The sequence below is a fragment of the Camarhynchus parvulus genome, unplaced genomic scaffold, assembly GCF_901933205.1.
Source record: "Camarhynchus parvulus unplaced genomic scaffold, STF_HiC, whole genome shotgun sequence".
NCBI lineage: Eukaryota > Metazoa > Chordata > Aves > Passeriformes > Thraupidae > Camarhynchus > Camarhynchus parvulus.
Window position 1 is genome coordinate 203,959 of NW_022148270.1, and position 18,127 is coordinate 222,085.

The 18,127-nt window shown below is 56.5% G+C and overlaps 1 protein-coding gene across 1 annotated transcript in view; it reads left to right on the forward strand.

The window, feature by feature from the left end:
* The window catches only part of SMC1A (structural maintenance of chromosomes 1A), a 39,561-nt gene extending 22,146 nt beyond the window's left edge, over positions 1-17,415 (forward strand). Inside the window, 13 exon segments of the mRNA XM_030970127.1 lie at positions 114-220; positions 1,098-1,239; positions 3,387-3,532; positions 4,388-4,541; positions 5,704-5,814; positions 6,630-6,767; positions 6,938-6,956; positions 7,849-7,885; positions 9,207-9,324; positions 11,765-11,916; positions 12,827-12,896; positions 16,092-16,202; positions 17,010-17,415. Coding sequence (XP_030825987.1) covers positions 114-220; positions 1,098-1,239; positions 3,387-3,532; positions 4,388-4,541; positions 5,704-5,814; positions 6,630-6,767; positions 6,938-6,956; positions 7,849-7,885; positions 9,207-9,324; positions 11,765-11,916; positions 12,827-12,896; positions 16,092-16,202; positions 17,010-17,093 — 1,389 coding nt within the window. The 3' untranslated portion in view covers positions 17,094-17,415.
* Positions 17,416-18,127: the final 712 nt, after the last annotated feature.

Below are 18,127 nucleotides of genomic sequence, written 5' to 3' on the forward strand. Positions count from 1 at the left end.
GGTTTGGGGGAGGATTTTGGGAGGGGTTTGGAGGATTTGGGGGGAGATTTTTGGGTGGAATTTGGGTTTTTTTGGGGGAGGATTTTGGGGTTCCTGACCCTTTCCCCCTCCAGGTGGAGGACGAGGTGTTTGAGGAGTTCTGCCGCGAGATCGGGGTCAGGAACATTCGGGAGTTCGAGGAGGAGAAGGTCAAGAGGCAGAACGAGATCGCCAAGAAAAGGTCAGGGCACCCCAAAAACCCCTCAGAGACCCCAAAAACCCTCAGAGGCCCCAAAAACTTCTCAGAGACCCCAAAAACTCCTCAGAGACCCCAAAAAACTTCTCAGAGACCCCAAAAACCCCTCAGAGACCCCAAAAAACTTCTCAGAGGCCCCAAAAACTCCTCAAAGACCCCAAAAACCCCTCAAGGACCTCAAAAGACCTCTGAGGAATCCCAAAAAATCCCTCAAGAGCCCCAAAAAACCCTCAGGGCACCCCAAAAAAATCCTCTGAGGGACCCCAAAAAACATCTCAAGAATGTAAAAAATCTCTTGGGGACCCCAAGAAACCTCTCAGGAACCCCAAAAATCTCTTGGAGACCCCAAAAAAACCCTGAGGAACCCCAAAAAGCCTCTCAAGAACCTCAAAAATCTCTTGGGGACCCCAAAAAACTCTTCAGGAACCCCAAAAAACTTCTTAAGAATCCAAGAAAACATCTCAAGAACTTCAAAAATCCCTCAGAAACCCCAAAAATCCTCTCAGGAACCTCAAAAAGCATCTCAAGAACCCAAAAACCCCTGAGGAACCCCAAAAACCATCTCAAGGACCTCCAAAATCTCTCAGAGACCCCACAAAACCTCTCAGAGATGCCAAAAAACCTCTGAGGAACCCCAACAAACATCTCAAGAACATCCAAGAACTTCTCAGGAACCCCAAAAAACCTCTCAGAGGCCCCCAAGAAAACATCAAGAACCCCAGAAAACATCTTCAAGGACCTCCAAAACCCCTTAGAGACTCCAAAAAAACACTCAGTGACCCCAGAAACACTGCAGAGATCCCAAAAAAACCTCTCAAGAACCTCCAAGAACCTGTGAGGAACCCCTGTGGTGTCCCCCCAGGCTGGAGTTCGAGAACCAGAAGACGCGCCTGGGCATCCAGCTGGACTTCGAGCGCAACCAGCTGCGGGAGGACCAGGAGAAGGTGCTGATGTGGGAGCAGGGCGTGCGCAAGGACGAGGCCGAGATCGAGAAGCTCAAGAAGGTTTGGGGTTTTTTGGTTCCTTTGGGTTCTTTTGGGGCTTTTTGAGGTTTTTTGGGGTCTTAGGAGGTCCATGATGAGGAGGACCTGAGGTGAGACCAGGGAGAGCAGAAGGACCAGAGGTGGAGAAGCTCAAGAAGGTTTTGGGTTCCTTTGGGTTTTTTGGGACTTTTTGAGGTTTTTTTCTGGGGTTTTGAGGTGTTTTGGGGTCTCGGGAGGTCCATGGTGGAGAAGACCTGAGGTGGCAGTCAAATTTTACAAAGTCAAAGACAAGCGAAGGGTTTGGATTTTGTTCCTTTGGGTTTTTTGGTTGAGGTTTGATCTTGGGAGGCCATGATGAGGAGACCTGAGGTGAGACCAGGAGACAGAAGGACCGGAGATGGAGAAGCTCAAGAAGTTTTGGGTTCCTTTGGGTTTTTGGGACTTTTGATTTTTTCTGGGGTTTTGAGGTTTTGGGGTTGGGAGGCCATGGTGGAGAAGACTTGAGGTGGGTCCAAAGGACAGGAGAGATAGAGAAGCTCAAGAAGGTTTGGGGTCTTTGGGTTCTTGTGGGTTCTTTTGGGATTTTTTGGGGGGGGTTTGAGGTGTTTTGGGGTTCGGGGTGGGTGAAAGACGGGTGGGCAGGAGAGTGCAAAGACAAGGCCGAGATCGAGAAGCTCAAGAAGGTTTGGGATTTTTGGTTCCTTTGGGTTCTTTTGGGGCTTTTTGAGGTTTTTGGGGTCTCAGGAGGTCCATGATGAGGAGGACCTGAGGTGAGACCAGGGAGAGCAGAAGGACCGGAGATGGAGAAGCTCAAGAAGGTTTTGGGTTCCTTTGGGTTTTTTGGGACTTTTTGAGGTTTTTTTCTGGGGTTTTTGAGGTGTTTTGGGGTCTCGGGAGGTCCATGGTGGAGAAGACTTGAGGTGGGTCCAAAGGACAGGAGAGATAGAGAAGCTCAAGAAGGTTTGGGGTCTTTGGGTTCTTGTGGGTTCTTCTGGGATTTTTTGGGGGGGGTTGAGGTGTTTTGGGGTCTTGGGGACCAGGAGAGTGCAAAGACGAGGCCGAGATCGAGAAGCTCCAGAAGGTTTGGGTTTTTTTGGTTCCTTTGGGTTCTTTTGGGAGGTTTTGAGGTGTTTTGGGGTCTTGAGAGGTCCATGGTGGAGAAGACCTGAGGTGGGACCAGGGAGAGCACAAGGATGAGGCCAAGACCAAGAATGTCAGGAAGGTTTTGGGGTTTTTGGGGTTTTTTTTGGACATTTTCCCCAGGAGGAGCAGCAGCACAAAGACCATTGATAACTTCGGGGTTATTTTGTCCATTTTTGTCCATTTTTGGGTGATTTTGACCATTTTTGTTGGTTTCTCAGGAGGAGCAGCCTCGCATGAAGATCATCAATAATTTTGGGTTATTTTGGGTTCTTTTGTCCATTTTTGGGTTCTTTTGACCATTTTTGGGTGGTTTCTCCAGGAGGATCAGCATCACATGAAGACCATTGACAATTTTGGGTTCTTTTGTCCATTTTTGGGTTATTTTGACCATTTTTGGTGGTTTTTCCTTAGGAGGAGCAGCATCACATGAAGACCATTGACAATTTTGGGTTCTTTTGTCCATTTTTGGGTTCTTTTGACCATTTTTGGGTGGTTTTGCAGGAGGATCAGCATCACCTGAAGACCATTGACAATTTTGGGTTCTTTAGCCCATTTTTCCCATTTCTGGCCGTTTTTTCCCCAGGAGGAGCAGTGTCACATGAAGACCATTGACAATTTTGGGTTTTTTGTTTTTGTCCATTTTTGGGTTCTTTTTGACCATTTTTGGGTGGTTTCTCCAGGAGGATCAGCATCACGTGAAGACCATCGATAATTTTGGGTTCGTTTGACCATTTTTCGCTTTTTTGGCCATTTTGGGTGGTTTCCCAGGAGGAACAGTGTCACATGAAGACCATTGACAATTTTGGGTTCTTTTGCCCATTTTTCCCATTTCTGGCCGTTTTTTCCCCAGGAGGAGCAGTGTCACATGAAGACCATTGACAATTTTGGGGTTCTTTTGTCCATTTTTGGGTTCTTTTGACCATTTTTGGGTGGTTTCTCCAGGAGGATCAGCGTCACATGAAGACCATCGATAATTTTGGGTTCTTTTGCCCATTTTTGCCCGTTTCTGGCCGTTTTTTCCCCAGGAGGAGCAGCGGCACATGAAGATCATCGACGAGACGATGGCGCAGCTGCAGGACCTCAAGAACCAACACCTGGCCAAGAAGTCGGAGGTGAACGACAAAAACCACGAGATGGACGAGATCCGCAAGAAGCTGGGCGGGGCCAACAAGTGAGGGCGGGGCCTAAAGGGGTGGGGCCAATGAGGGGGTGTGACTTACAAATGGGGGTGTGGCCAACAGGGGTGATGGACCAATGGATGGGGTGGAGCCAACAAAAGGGGCAGGGCCAATGAGGGTGGCATCAAAGGCAGGGCCAGAGTGAGGGTGCGGTTAAGGGGTGGGGCTATCAGGTGGGGCGGGGCTAAAGGGGTGGGGCTAGAAAGAGGAGTAAGGGCCATGTGGGTGTGTCCATGGTGGGCGTGTCCATGGTGGGCGTGTCCCCTGCCATGTCCCTGTGCCCCCTGCCATATCCCCATGTGTCTGTCTCCCACACCATGTCTCCATTCCATGTCCCCATGTCCCTGTCCCCACACCATGTCCCCATTCCCAGTCCATGTCCCTGTACTATGTCCCCATGTCCCTGTCCCCTGCCATGTCCCCATATCCCTGTCCCCCTGCCATGTCCCTGTCTCCTGCCATGTGCCATGTCCCTCCATCCTGCCTGTGCCCTGTCCCCATGCCATGTCTTCCTATCACCACCATGTCCCCATGTCCCTGTCCCCACACCATGTCCCCTGGCGTGTCCCCACACCCTGTCCCCACCATGTCCCTGTGTCCATGTCTCCATTCCCTGTCCCTGTGTCCCTGTCCCCATGTCCCTGTCCCCACACCATGTCCCCTGCCGTGTCCCCATGTCCCTGTCCCCACCATGTCCCTGTGTCCTGGTCCCTGCACCATGTCCCCATTCCCTGTCCATGTCCCTGTTCCCACCATGTCCCCGTGTCCCTGTCCCCATCCCCTGTCCCCACACCGTGTCCCCGTGTCCCCACCATGTCCCCTGCTATGTCCCGTGTCCCTGTCCCCAGGGAGATGACCCACCTGCAGAAGGAGGTGACGGCCATCGAGACCAAGCTGGAGCAGAAGCGCAGCGACCGCCACAACCTCCTGCAGGCCTGCAAGATGCAGGACATCCGGCTGCCGCTGGCCAGAGGCTCCATGGACGACATCAGCCAGGAGGAGGTGACACCTGGGACACCCCTGGGACACCCTGGGTCACCTTGGGTCACCCCTGTGACACCCCTGTCCTCCTGTGACACCCTGAGCCACCCCTGTGTCACCCTGAGTCACCCCCTGTCCCCTGTCCTGCCGCTGGCCAGGGGCTCCATGGACGACATCAGCCAGGAGGAGGTGACACCTGGGACACCCCTGAGACACCCCTGAGACACCCCTGTGACACCCTGGGTCACCTTCTGTCCCCCTGAGCCACCTCTGTGTCACGCCTGGGTGACACCCCTGAGCCACCCCATGTCCCCTGATCTCCCCTGTCCCCTGTGTCCCCTCGGGGTGGCCAGGGGCCCTGGACTGATGTCCTCCCATCAGCGGGTGTAGGTGAGGTGACACCTGGGACACCCTGAGCCACCCCTGTGACACCCCTGTCCTCCTGGGTCACTCTGACTGTCCCCATTGTCCCCTCAGGGTGGTGGCATGGGTGAGGACCCCGGTGGCAGCTCCGTCCATGTCCCCTGACTGTCCCCATTGTCCCCTGTGTGTCCCCTCAGGGTGGTGGCACGGGTGAGGTCCCTGTGTCACTCTGACTGTCCCCATTGTCCCCTCAGGGTGGTGGCACTGGTGAGGTCCCTGTGTCACTCTGACTGTCCCCATTGTCCCCTGTGTGTCCCGTCAGGGTGGTGGCACTGGTGAGGTCCCTGTGTCACTCTGATTGTCCCCTCAGGGTGGTGGCACTGGTGAGGTCCCCGTGTCACTCTGACTGTCCCCATTGTCCCTTGTGTGTCCCCTCAGGGTGGTGGCACGGGTGAGGTCCCTGTGTCACTCTGATTGTCCCCTCAGGGTGGTGGCACGGGTGAGGTCCCTGTGTCACTCTGACTGTCCCCATTGTCCCCTCAGGGTGGTGGCACTGGTGAGGACCCTGTGTCACTCTGATTGTCCCCTCAGGGTGGTGGCACTGGTGAGGTCCCTGTGTCACTCTGACTGTCCCCATTGTCCCCTGTGTGTCCCCTCAGGGTGGTGGCACGGGTGAGGACCCTATGTCACTCTGATTGTCCCCTCAGGGTGGTGGCACTGGTGAGGTCCCTGTGTCACTCTGACTGTCCCCATTGTCCCCTCAGGGTGGTGGCACGGTGAGGTCCCTGTGTCACTCTGACTGTCCCCATTGTCCCCTCAGGGTGGTGGCACCGGTGAGGACCCCGGTGGCAGCTCCCAGCGCAGCTCCAGCCTCTACGCCCGCGAGGCTCTGATTGAGATCGACTACAGCGACCTGCCCGAGGAGCTCAAGGTGAGACCCGGGCACACCTGGCACACCTGGGCATGCCTGGCACACCTGGGCACGCTCTGGGTACACCTGGCACACCTGGGCATGCCTGGGCATGCTCTGGACACACCTGGACATGCCTGGGCATACCCAGCACACCTGGGCACACGCAGCTCACCCTGGGTACATCCTGGGCACGCCTGGGCATACCCAGCACACCTGGGCCCACCCTGGGTACACCTGGGCACATCTGGGTACACCTGGGCATGGCCTGGGCACACCTGGGCATACCTGGGCATCCCTGTGCACCTGGGCATGCCCCAGCACACCTGGGCACACCTGGGCACACCTTGGCACGCCTGGGCAAGCCCCAGGATACCTGGACACACCTGGACATGTCCTGTGTCTTCCACATGTCCCATGTCCCCTGATGTGCCTGTCCACATGTCCCCATGTCCTGCCCCAGGACGCCCCCCGCGAGATGGCTGCCTGCATGCCCCTGATGTCCCCGATGTCCCCTGCTGTCCCTCATGCCCCTGATGTCCCTCATGCCCCTGATGTCCCCGTGTGTCCCCAGGCGCAGGCAAGGAGGAGATCTGGCAGGAGATGGCAGCGCTGCAGCAGCGGCTGTGTCCCCAGTGTCCCCATGTCCCTCACACCTCAGCTGTCCCTCATGCCCCATGTCCCCTGATGTCCCCGTGTGTCCCCAGGACACCCAGGCGGAGGAGGAGATCCGGCAGGAGATGGCAGCGCTGCAGCAGCGGCTGTGTCCCCATGTCCCTTGCTGTCCCACACCCCGATGTCCCCTGCTGTCCCCTGATGTCCCCGTGTGTCCCCAGGACGCCCAGGCGGAGGAGGAGATCCGGCAGGAGATGGCAGCGCTGCAGCAGCGGCTGACGGAGCAGCAGAGCGTCCTGCAGCGCATCGCCGCCCCCAACATGAAGGCCATGGAGAAACTGGAGAGCGTCCGAGACAAGTTCCAGACGGGGCACCATGGGGGAAGGGACACATGGGGACATGGGGACAGAGACTCGATGGTGGGACACCATGGGGGGACATGGGGACAAGTTCAGGAGACCTCTGATGGTGGGACACCATGGGGGGCACAAGTAAGGACAAGGAAAGGGACAAGTTCCAGGGGGACAAGTTCCAGGAGACCTCCGATGGTGGGACACCATGGGGGGACACCATGGGGACAAGTTCCAGGAGACCTCCGATGGTGGGACACCATGGAGGGACACCATGGGGACAAGTCCAGGAGACCTCTGATGGTGGGACACCATGGGGACACATGTGGGACAAGTTCCAGGAGACCTCTGATGGTGGGACACCATGGGGGGACACCATGGGGACACGGGGGGACATGGGGACAAGTTCCAGGAGACCTCTGATGGTGGGACACCATGGGGGACACCATGGGGACAAGTTCCAGGAGACCTCCGATGGTGGGACACCATGGGGACACTGGTGGGACAAGTTCTAGGAGACCTTGGACGGTGGGACATGTGGGACACCATGGGGACACGGGGAGGACATGGGACGGTGTCCGTGACAAGTTCCAGGAGATGTTGGACAGCGGGACACGGGGAGACACCATGGGGACATGGTGGGGGACAAGTTCCAGGAGACCTTGGATGGTAGGACACCATGGGGACATGGGACAGTGTCTGCGACAAGTTCCAGGAGACCTCCGATGGTGGGACACCAGGGGGGACATGGGAGGAGATGGGGACAAGTTCCTGGAGATCTCAGATGGTGGCACTCTGTGGGGAGACGATGGGGACACGGGGGAATGTCAGGGATGAGACCTCGGCTGGTGGGATGTGATGGACCCCGATGTCCCCTGACTGTCCCAGCTGTCCCCTGATGTCCCCAATGTCCCCTCAGAGTTCGAGGTGGCCCAGAAGCGCGCCAAGAAGGCCGAGCAGGCGTGTCCTGACACCAATGTCCCTTGGTCCTGTCCCTCTGCCCCCAATGTCCTTGTGGCTGTCCCAGGGTGTCTGTGATGTCCCCTGATGTCCTCATGGTGTCCTCTGACTGTCCCCAGTGTCCCCCCAGAGTTCGAGGCCGCCCGTAAACGTGCCAAGAAGGCCAAGCAGGACCTTGGGTGTCCCTGGGTGTCTGTGATGTCCCCAGCTGTCCCCTGATGTCCCCCGATGTCCCCGCAGAGTTCGAGGCCACCCGTAAATGCGCCAAGAAGGCCAAGCAGGATTCCTGACCCCAATTCCCCAGGCTGCCCTGGGTGCCTGGTGTCCCCAATGTGAGGTGTCCCCTTAGTGTCCCCTCGTGAAATGTCCCCAGACCCCAGTGTCCCCTGGCTGTCCCTGGGTGTCTGTGATCAATGCCCCATGGTGTCCCCATGGTGTCCGAGTGTCCCCCTGCTGTCTGTGATGTCCCCTGATGTCCCCCGATGTCCCCAGAGTTCGAGGCGCCACCCCAAGCGGCCGCCAAGAAGGCCGAGCAGGGATGTCCTGTCCCCAGTGTCCCCATGACCATCCCCTGGGTGTCTGTGATATCCCCAATGTCCCCATGGTGTCCCCAGCTGTCCCCTGATGTCCCCGATGTCCCCCAGAGTTCGAGGCTGCCCGCAAGCGCGCCAAGAAGGCCAAGCAGGGATGTCCTGACCCCAATGTCCCCATGGCTGTCCCTGGGTGTCCCTGGGTGTCCCTGGTGTCCCCAATGTCGCCATGGTGTCCCCAATGTCGCCATGGTGTCCCCAATGTCCCCAGCTGTCCCCTGATGTCCCCGATGTCCCGCAGAGTTCGGGGCTGCCTGCAAATGCGCCAAGAAGGCCGAGCAGGGATGTCCTGACCCCAGTGTCCCCTGGCTGTCCCCTGGGTGTCTGTGATGTCCCCAATGTCCCCATGGTGTCCGCAGTGTCCCCAGCTGTCCCTGGCTGTCTGTGATGTCCCCTGATGTCCCCCGATGTCCCCGCAGAGTTCGAGGCCACCCGCAAGCGCGCCAAGAAGGCCGAGCAGGGATGTCCTGTCCCCGGTGTCCCCATCACCATCCCCTGGGTGTCTGTGACATCCCCAATGTCCCCATGGTGTCCCCAGCTGTCCCCTGATGTCCCCGATGTCCCCCAGAGTTCAAGGCCGCCTGCAAGCGCGCCAAGAAGGCCAAGCAGGGATGTCCTGACCCCAATGTCCCCATGGCTGTCCCTGGGTGTCCCTGGTGTCCCCAATGTCCCCATGGCGTTCCCAATGTCCCCATGGTGTCCCCAGCTGTCCCCTGATGTCCCCGATGTCCCCCAGAGTTCGAGGCTGCCCGCAAGCGCGCCAAGAAGGCCAAGCAGGGATGTCCTGACCCCAATGTCCCCATGGCGTTCCCAATGTCCCCATGGTGTCCCCAATGTCCCCAGCTGGCCCCTGATGTCCCCGATGTCCCGCCCGCCTGAGGCACACAAGGCGGCCAAGGCAGGCGTTTGAGCAGATGAAGAAGGAGCGCTTCGACCGCTTCAACTCCTGCTACGAGGCCGTGGCCACCAACATCGACGAGATCTACAAAGCGCTGTCCCGGAACAGCAGCGCCCAGGTGGGCACGCGCCTGGGCACGCACCTGGGCACGCACCTGGGCACGCACCTGTAGGGGCTGGCACGCACCTGGGCACGCACCTGGGCACGCACCTGGGCACGCACCTGGGCACACACCTGGGCACGCACCTGGGCACACACCTGGGCACGACTATGGGCTGGCACACACCTGGGCACGCACCTGGGCACACACCTGGGCACACACCTGGGCATGCACCTGGGCACACACCTGGGCACGCATCTGTATGGGCTGGCACACACCTGGGCACGCACCTGGGCACACACCTGGGCACGCACCTGGGCACGGGCTGGGCACACACCTGGGCACACACCTGTATGGGCTGGCACACACCTGGGCACGCACCTGGGCACACACCTGGGCACCTGGGGGGGCCGACACACCTGTCACGCACTGCACTGTCCCGGAACAGCAGCGCACGTGGGCACACGCCTGGGCACACACCTGGGCGCACACCTGGGCACGCACCTGGGCATACACCTGTATGGGCTGGCACACACCTGGGCACGCACCTGGGCACGCACCTGGGCATGGGGCTGGGCACACACCTGGGCACCTGGGCACACACCTGGGCACACACCTGGGCACACACCTGTATGGGCTGGCACACACCTGGGCACGCACCTGGGCGCACACCTGGGCACACACCTGGGCACACACCTGGGCACACATGCGGGCACGGGGCTGGCACACACCTGGGCACACACCTGGCACCACACCTGGGCAGCGGCACCTGGCACGCCCTGTGGCTGGCACACACCCGGACACACCGGCACACACGGTGGGACACCTGGCACACACCTGGGCACCCACCTGGGCAGCTGGGGGGGCTGGCACAGCTGTCACACACTGCGCTGTCCTGGAACAGCAGCGCCCAGGTGGGCACGCACCTGGGCACCTGGGGGCACCTGGGCACGCACCTGGGCATGGGGCTGGCACACACCTGGGCAGCTGGGGGCACCTGGGGAAGCAAATGGGGCTGGGCTGGCACACTGGGCACACACAGCACTGTCACCTGGGCACCAGGGGGAACACCTGGGGCACACACCTGGGCACCTGGGCAGGCTGGCACTCCTGTCACACACTGCGCTGTCCAGGAACAGCAGCGCACAGGTGAGCGGGCACACCTGGGCACGGGGCTGGCACACACCTGGGCATGGGGCTGGCACACACCTGGGCACAGGGCTGGCACACACCTGGGCATGGGGCTGGCACACACCTGTACGGGCTGGCACACACCTGTACAGGTTGGCACACACCTGGTACAGGCTGGCACACACCTGGGCACGGGGCGGGCACACACCTGGGCATGGGGCTGGCACACACCTGGGCACAGGGCTGGCACACACCTAGGCGGGCACGCACCTGTATGGGCTGGCACACACCTGGGCACAGGGCTGGCACACACCTGGGCACGGGGCTGGCACACACCTGGGCACGCACCTGGGTACGGGCTGGCACACACCTGGGCACACACCTGTACGCGCCTGGGCACACACCTGGGCACGGGGCTGGCACACACCTGGGCACACACCTGTATGGGCTGGCACAGGGCTGGCCCCGCCCATCCCCCAGGTGTTCCTGGGCCCCAGGGAGCCCTCCCTGTGTCCCCTGTGTCACCTCAATGTCCCCTGTGTCCCCAATGTCCCCTGAGTGTCCCCTGAATGTCCCCTGTGTCACCTCAATGTCCCCAATGTCCTCTGTGTCCCCTGTGTCACCTCAACGTCCCCTGTGCCACCTATGTCACCTGAGTGTCCCCAATGTCCCCTGTGTCCCCTGTGTCACCTCAATGTCCCCAATGTCCCCCCCAGGCGTTACTGGGCCCCGAGAACCCCGAGGAGCCGTACCTGGACGGGATCAATGACAGTGTGTCACCTCAATGTCCCCTGTGTCACCTGTGTCCCCAATGTCACCTGAGTGTCCCCTGTGTCACCCGTGCCACCTGAATGTCCCCAGTGTCACCTCTGATGTCCCCTGCAGGCGTTCCTGGGCCCCGAGAACCCCGAGGAGCCGTACCTGGACGGGATCAATGACAGTGTGTCACCTCAATGTCACCTGTGTCACCAATGTCCCCTGAGTGTCCCTGATGTCCCCAATGATGTCCCCAATGTCCCCCCCAGGCGTTCCTGGGCCCCGAGAACCCCGAGGAGCCGTACCTGGACGGGATCAATTACAACTGTGTCACCTCAATGTTCCCTGTGCCACCTGTGTCCCCAATGTCACCTGAGTGTCCCCAATGTCCCCTGTGTCACCTCAATGTCCCCTGTGCCACCTATGTCACCTGAGTGTCCCCAATGTCCCCTGTGTCCCCTGTGTCACCTCAATGTCCCCTGTGTCACCTGTGTCCCCAATGTCACCTGTGTCCCCTATGTCACCTGAGTGTCCCTGATGTCCCCAGTGATGTCCCCAATGTCCCCTGCAGGCGTTCCTGGGCCCCGAGAACCCCGAGGAGCCGTACCTGGACGGGATCAATTACAACTGTGTGGCCCCCGGGAAGCGTTTCCGGCCCATGGACAACCTGTCAGGGGGGGAGAAAACCGTGGCTGCGCTGGCCCTGCTCTTCGCCATCCACAGGTGGGACCCCAAAAACCCTGGGGGACCCCAAAAACCCCAAAAGAAATCCCAAAATCCTGGGAGAAATCCTAAAAAAATCCCCCTTTGGCTGCCCTGGCCCTGCTCTTGGCCATACACAGGTGGGACCCCAAAAAACCCCGGGGGGACCCCAAAAATCCGGGGGGACCCCAAAAAACCCCAAAAATCCAGTTTTGGGGTGCCCCAGTTTCAGGATTCCCCAGCTTTGGGTTGCTCTGGTTTTAGGGTGCCCCACTTTTGGGATTCCCCACTTTTGGGGTGCCCAGTTTCGGGGTGTCCCTTTTTGGGGCGCCCAGTTTCAGGCTTCCCCCAGTTTTGGGGTGTCCCAGTTTCGGGGTGTCCCTTTTTGGGGCGCCCAGTTTTGGGGTTCCCCCAGTTTTGGGGTGTCCCAGTTTCGGGGTGTCCCAGTTTTGGGGTTCCCCGCTTTTGGGGTGCCCCAGTTTCGGGGTATTCCTATTTGGGGTGCCCAGTTTCCGGGTGTCCCACTTCTGGGGTTCCCCCATTTTTGGGGTATCCCAGTTTTGGGGTGCCCGTTTTCGGGGTCCCCCATTTTTGGGGTATCCCAGTTTCGGGGTGCCCAGTTTCGGGGTGTCCCAGTTTTGGGGTGCCCCAGTTTCAGGGGTGCCCCAGTTTGGGTAGCCCCATTTCTGGGGTTCCCCCAGTTGTCCCAGTTTTGGGGTGCCCCAGTTTCGGGGTGCCCCAGTTTGGGGTTCCCCCAGTTTCGGGGTGTCCCAGTTTTGGGGTGCCCCAGTTTCAGGGGTGCCCCAGTTTCGGGGTTCCCCAGTTTCGGGGTGCCCAGTTTCGGGGTGTCCCAGTTTTGGGGTGCCCCAGTTTCGGGGTTCCCCAGTTTTGGGGTGCCCAGTTTCGGGGTCTCAGCCCAGTTTCCCCCCAGTTACAAACCGGCCCCGTTCTTCGTGCTGGACGAGATCGACGCCGCGCTGGACAACACCAACATCGGCAAGGTGCGAACTTGGGGGCCCCTCCCCGCTTTTGGGGGTCCCTTCCCCTTTTTTGGGGGGTCCCCTCCCCACTTTGGGGATCCCCTGTGTGATTTTGGGGTCACCCCAATCTCAATTTTTACCCTCACTGAGCTGATCTTTTTCTGCCTTTAGGGCCCAATTTTGGGATTCCCCACCCCAGTTTTGGGGTGCCCTCCCCATTTTTGGGGTGCCCTCCCCATTTTTGGGGTTCCCCACCCCATTTTTGGGTTGTCCAACCCCATTCTGGGGCTCCCCCCTGTAAACTTTTGGGGTCTGGGGGTGTCACCCCAACCTCCCCCAGCCCCATTTCTGTGCCCCAGGGAGGGATTTTGTCCCCCCCAGCTCCCAGTTTTGGGGTTCTACACCCCAATTTTGGGCTTCCCATGCAATTTTTGGGGTCCCCTCCCTTTTTTGGGGGTCTCCTCCCCATTTTGGGGTTCCCCCCGTGGGATTTTGGGGTCACCCCAACCTCATTTTCACCCTCACTGAGCTGATTTTTCTGGCCCCACCCTCTAATTTTGGGCTTCTCCACCCCATTTTTGGGGGTGCTAGGTCCAATTTTGGGGTTCCACATCTGCTTTTTGGGGTTTCAGGTCCCTTTTTTTAGTTCCTAGGTCTGTTTTTTTCGGGGTGCCAAGGCGGTTTTTGGGGTTTCAGGTCCATTTTTTGAGGTTCTGGGTTCATTTCTTTGGGGTGCCAGGTTCGGTTTTTGAAATTTTAGGTCCATGTTTTGGGGTGCCAAGCAAGGTTCTGTGTTTCCAGGTCCACTTTTTTGGGGTTCCAGGTGTGGGTTTTGGGGCACCAAGTCCATGTTTTAAGGTTCTAGGTTCATTTTTTGGGGTGCCAGGTCCATTTTTGAGGTTTCAGGTGTGTTTTTGGGGTGCCGGGTCTGTTTTTTGGGGTTCTAGGTTCATTTTTTTGGGCTTCCAGGTCCATTTTTCCGTGTGCCAAGTCCATGTTTTGAGGTTTTAGGTTCATTTTTGGGGTGCAAAGGCAGTTTTGGGGGTGCCAGGGTTGTTTTTGGGGTGCCAGGTACATTTTTTGGGGTTCCAGGGTTGTTTTGGGGGTGCCAAATGCATTTTTTGGGGTGCAAAGGCAGTTTTGTGGTGTTCTTTTTTGGTTGGTTCTTTTTGGGGTGCCAGGGTTGTTTTTGGGGTGCCAGTGATTTTGGTTTTATATTTTTTGGGGTTCCAGCGGGTGCAGGTGTTTTTGGGGGTGCCATATTTTATGGGTTCATTTTTGGGGGTGCAAGTAATTTTGGGGGTTAGGTCTTATTTTGGTTTTTGGGGTGCCAGGTGGGTTTTGGGGTGCCAAGCGCTTTTTTAGTTTCTAGGTTAATTTTTGGGGTGCCAAGTGCATTTTTGGGTTTTAGGTTTTTTTGGGGTGCCAAGTGAATTTTTTGAGTTTCTATGTCCATTTTTTGGGGTGCCAGGTCAGTTTTTGGGGTGCCAAGTCCGTTTTTTGAGTTTCTAGGTTCATTTTTGAGGTGCCAAGTGAATTTTTTGAGTTTCTATGTCCATTTTTTGGGGTGCCAGGGTTGATTTTGGGGTGCCAGGTGGGTTTTTGGGGTGCCAAGCCCATTTTTTAGTTTCTAGGTTTATTTTTGAGGTGCCAAGTGCATTTTTTGAGGTTTTAGGTTCAATTTTTGGGGTGCCAAGGTGATTTTTTGATGTTTCAGGTCCATTTTTGGGGTGCCAGGTCAGTTTTTTGAGATTTTAGGTTCAATTTTTGGGGTGCCAGGTGAGTTTTTGAGGTGCCAGGTGCATTTTTTGAGTTTCTATGTCCATTTTTTAGGGTGCCAGACTTGTTTTTGGGGTGCCAAGTGCATTTTTGCAGGTTTTAGGTTTGTTTTTTGAGGTGCCAGGGTTGTTTTTGGGGTGCCAAGCGAATTTTTTGAGTTTCTATGTCCATTTTTTGGGGTGCCAGGTGCAGTTTTTGGGGTGCCAAGTCCATTTTTTAGTTTCTGGGCTCATTTTTTGGGGTGCCAAGTGCATTTTTTGAGAGTTTAGGTTCATTTTTTGGGGTGCCAGGGTTGTTTTGGGGGTGCCAAGCCCGTTTTTTAGTTTCTAGGTTAATTTTTGGGGTGCCAAGTGCATTTTTTGAGGTTTTAGGTTCAATTTTTGGGGTGCCAAGGTGGTTTTTTGATGTTTCAGGTTCATTTTTTGGGGTGCCAGGTCAGTTTTTGGGGTGCCAAGTCCGTTTTTTGAGTTTCTAGGTTCATTTTTGAGGTGCCAAGTGAATTTTTTGAGTTTCTATGTCCTTTCCTTTTTGGGGGTGCCAGGGGTTGATTTTGGGGGTGCCAGGTGGGTTTTTGGGGTGCCAAGTCCATTTTTTAGTTTCTAGGTTTATTTTTGGGGTGCCAAGTGCATTTTTTTGAGGTTTTAGGTTCAATTCTTGGGGTGCCAAGGTGGTTTTTGATGTTTCAGGTCCATTTTGGTGGTGGCCAGGTCAGTTTTGAGGATTTTAGGTTCAATTTTTTGGGGTGCCAGGTGAGTTTTTGAGGTGCCAGGTGCATTTTTTGAGTTTCTATGTCCAATTTTTGGGGTGCCAGGGTTGATTTGGGGGTGCCAAGCCTGTTTTTTGGGGTGCCAGGTGGCTTTTTGGGCTGCCAAGTCCATTTTGTAGTTTCTGGGTTCGTTTTTTGGGGTGCCAAGTGCATTTTTGAGGGTTTAGGTTTGTTTTTTGGGGTGGCAAGTCCGATTTTTAGGGTGCCGGGCTTGTTTTTGGGGTGCCAAGTGCATTTTTGCAGGTTTTAGGTTTGTTTTTTGAGGTGCCAGGGTTGTTTTTGGGGTGCCAAGTGCATTTTTTGAGTTTCTATGTTAATTTTGGGGGTGCCATGTCCATTTTGGGGGTGCCAAGTCCATTTTTTGAGTTTCTATGTTCATTTTTTGGGGTGCCAGGGTTGGCATTTTAGGCCTTGCCAAGGTGGGTTTTGGGGTGCCATGCCGTTTTTGCGGGGGGTTTCTAGGTTCATTTTTTGGGGTGCCGAGTCCATTTTTTGAGTTTCTAGGTTGGTTTTTTGCGGTGCCAGGTGCATTTTTTGAGGGTTTAGGTTCAGTTTTTGAGTTTCTAGGTCCGTTTTTTAGGGTGCCAGGGTTGTTTTTGGGGTGCCAAGCCCGTTTTTTGGGGTGCCAAGCCCGTTTTTTGGGGTGCCAAATCCATTTTTGGGGTCCCCAGGTGGCCAATTACATCAAGGAGCAGTCGGCTGCCAACTTCCAGGCCATCGTCATCTCCCTCAAGGAGGAATTTTACACCAAGGCCCAGAGCCTGATCGGCGTCTACCCTGAGGTACCAAAAACCCCCAAAAACCGCCCCAAATTCCCCTGAAAAACCCCTTAATAGCCAAAAACATCCCTGAATTCCCATGAAATACCCCTGAAAAACCAAAAAAATACCCCATAAATGCCAAAAGGTACCAAATAATACCCCCTGAGATACCCCTAAACCACCAAAAATTACCCCAAAATACCCCTGAAACGCACAAAAATACCCCTTAATACCCAAAACACGAAAAATACCCCTGAAATGCACAGAAATACTCAAAAATACCCCTGAAATACCAAAAAAAATTTCCCTAAATTAAAAAAAACACCCAGAAATACCCCAAAATACCCCCTGAAATACAAAAAAATAGCCCTGAAATGCACAAAGTTACCCCAAAATACCCTTGAAACACCCAGAAATGCCCCCAAAAATACCTCAAGTATCCAAAATATCCCCAAAATGTGTGCAAGATAACCCCGACGTAACTTCAGAAAATACCTCAAATACCCCAAAATTGCCCTAAAATACCCCAAAAATGCCCCCCAGCATACCTCGAATGTCCCTGAAAAATCTCCAAAACGACCCCAAAAATATCCCCAAAATAATACCCCAAAAATATCCCAAATACCCCAAAATTGAGGGGCTCATGGGGAGGAGGGGGGTTTCAAAAATCCCAAAATTGGGGGGGGGGTCTCCATTGGGGGAGGGGTTTTGGGGGGGAGGGGCTCCTTTGGGGGGGGGGGGTTTGGGGTGGGTTTTTTTGGGGGTTCAGGGGGATTTTGGGGGTCCCAGGCTGGGCTGTGACCCCTCCCTTCCCCTCCTCCCCCCCAGCAAGGCGATTGCGTCATCAGCAAAGTGCTGACCTTTGACCTCACCAAGTACCCGGACACCAACCCCAACCCCAACGAGCAGTGACCCCCACCCCGAAATAATGGGGGGACCCCACCCCCAAAAATCATCGTGACCCCCCCAAAAATAATGGGGAGACCCCCCCAAAATCATCGTTAACCCCCCAAATCCTGGGGACCCCAAAATCCTCGGGACCCCCCCCCAAAAAATACTGGGGACCCCCCCCAAAAATCATCGTGACCCCCACCCCAAAATAATGGGGGTACCCCCCCCAAATTCATCGTGAGTCCCCCAAGTCCTGGGGACCCCAAAATCCTCGGGACCCCCCCCAAAATCCTTGGGACCCCCCCCAATTCATCATGAACCCCCCCCAAAAATACTGGGGGGAACCCCCCAAAATCATCGTGAACCCCCAAAATACTGGGGACCCCAAAACCATGGGGACCCCCCCCCCAAAATCATCATGACCCCAAAATCCCGGGACCCCCAGAAAATCTTCGGGACTTCCCCCACAATCCTGGGGACCCCAAAATCCCTGGACACCCCCAAAATCATTGTGACCCCAAAGTTCTGGGAACCCCCTTCCCCCCCCAGGCCCCCCAAAAATCATCATGACCCCAAAAAACCCTGGGGAGCCCCCCCAAAAAATCCTCAGGAGTTTCCCCCCAAGGACCCCCGCAATCTCTGAGACCCCAAAATCCTGGGACCCCCCCCTCAAAAAATCCTCATGACCCCCAAAATCCCTGGGACCCCCCCAAAAAAATCCCCCCCACTTCAAATTTTGGGGTCCCTGGGCGCCCCCGACCAAATTCTGGGGTCCTTTATGGGGTCCTGGACCCCCTCCCAAATTTTGGGGTCCCCCAAAGTCCCTTTAAGATGGGGGTGGGACCCCCCCTCAAATATCAGAGACCCCCCCCCAAATTTTGGGGTTCTTTGGGTGCTCCCCCCCAAATTTGGGGTCCCTCCAAATGTCCCTCGGGTGGGGGGTGGGGACCCCCAAAAATTGGAACCCTCCCCCATAAATTTGGGGTACCCTATGGGGTCTCTGCCCCCCCTCCCCAATTTTGGGGTCCCCTTTGCGTTCCCGGTGTCCCCCTCCG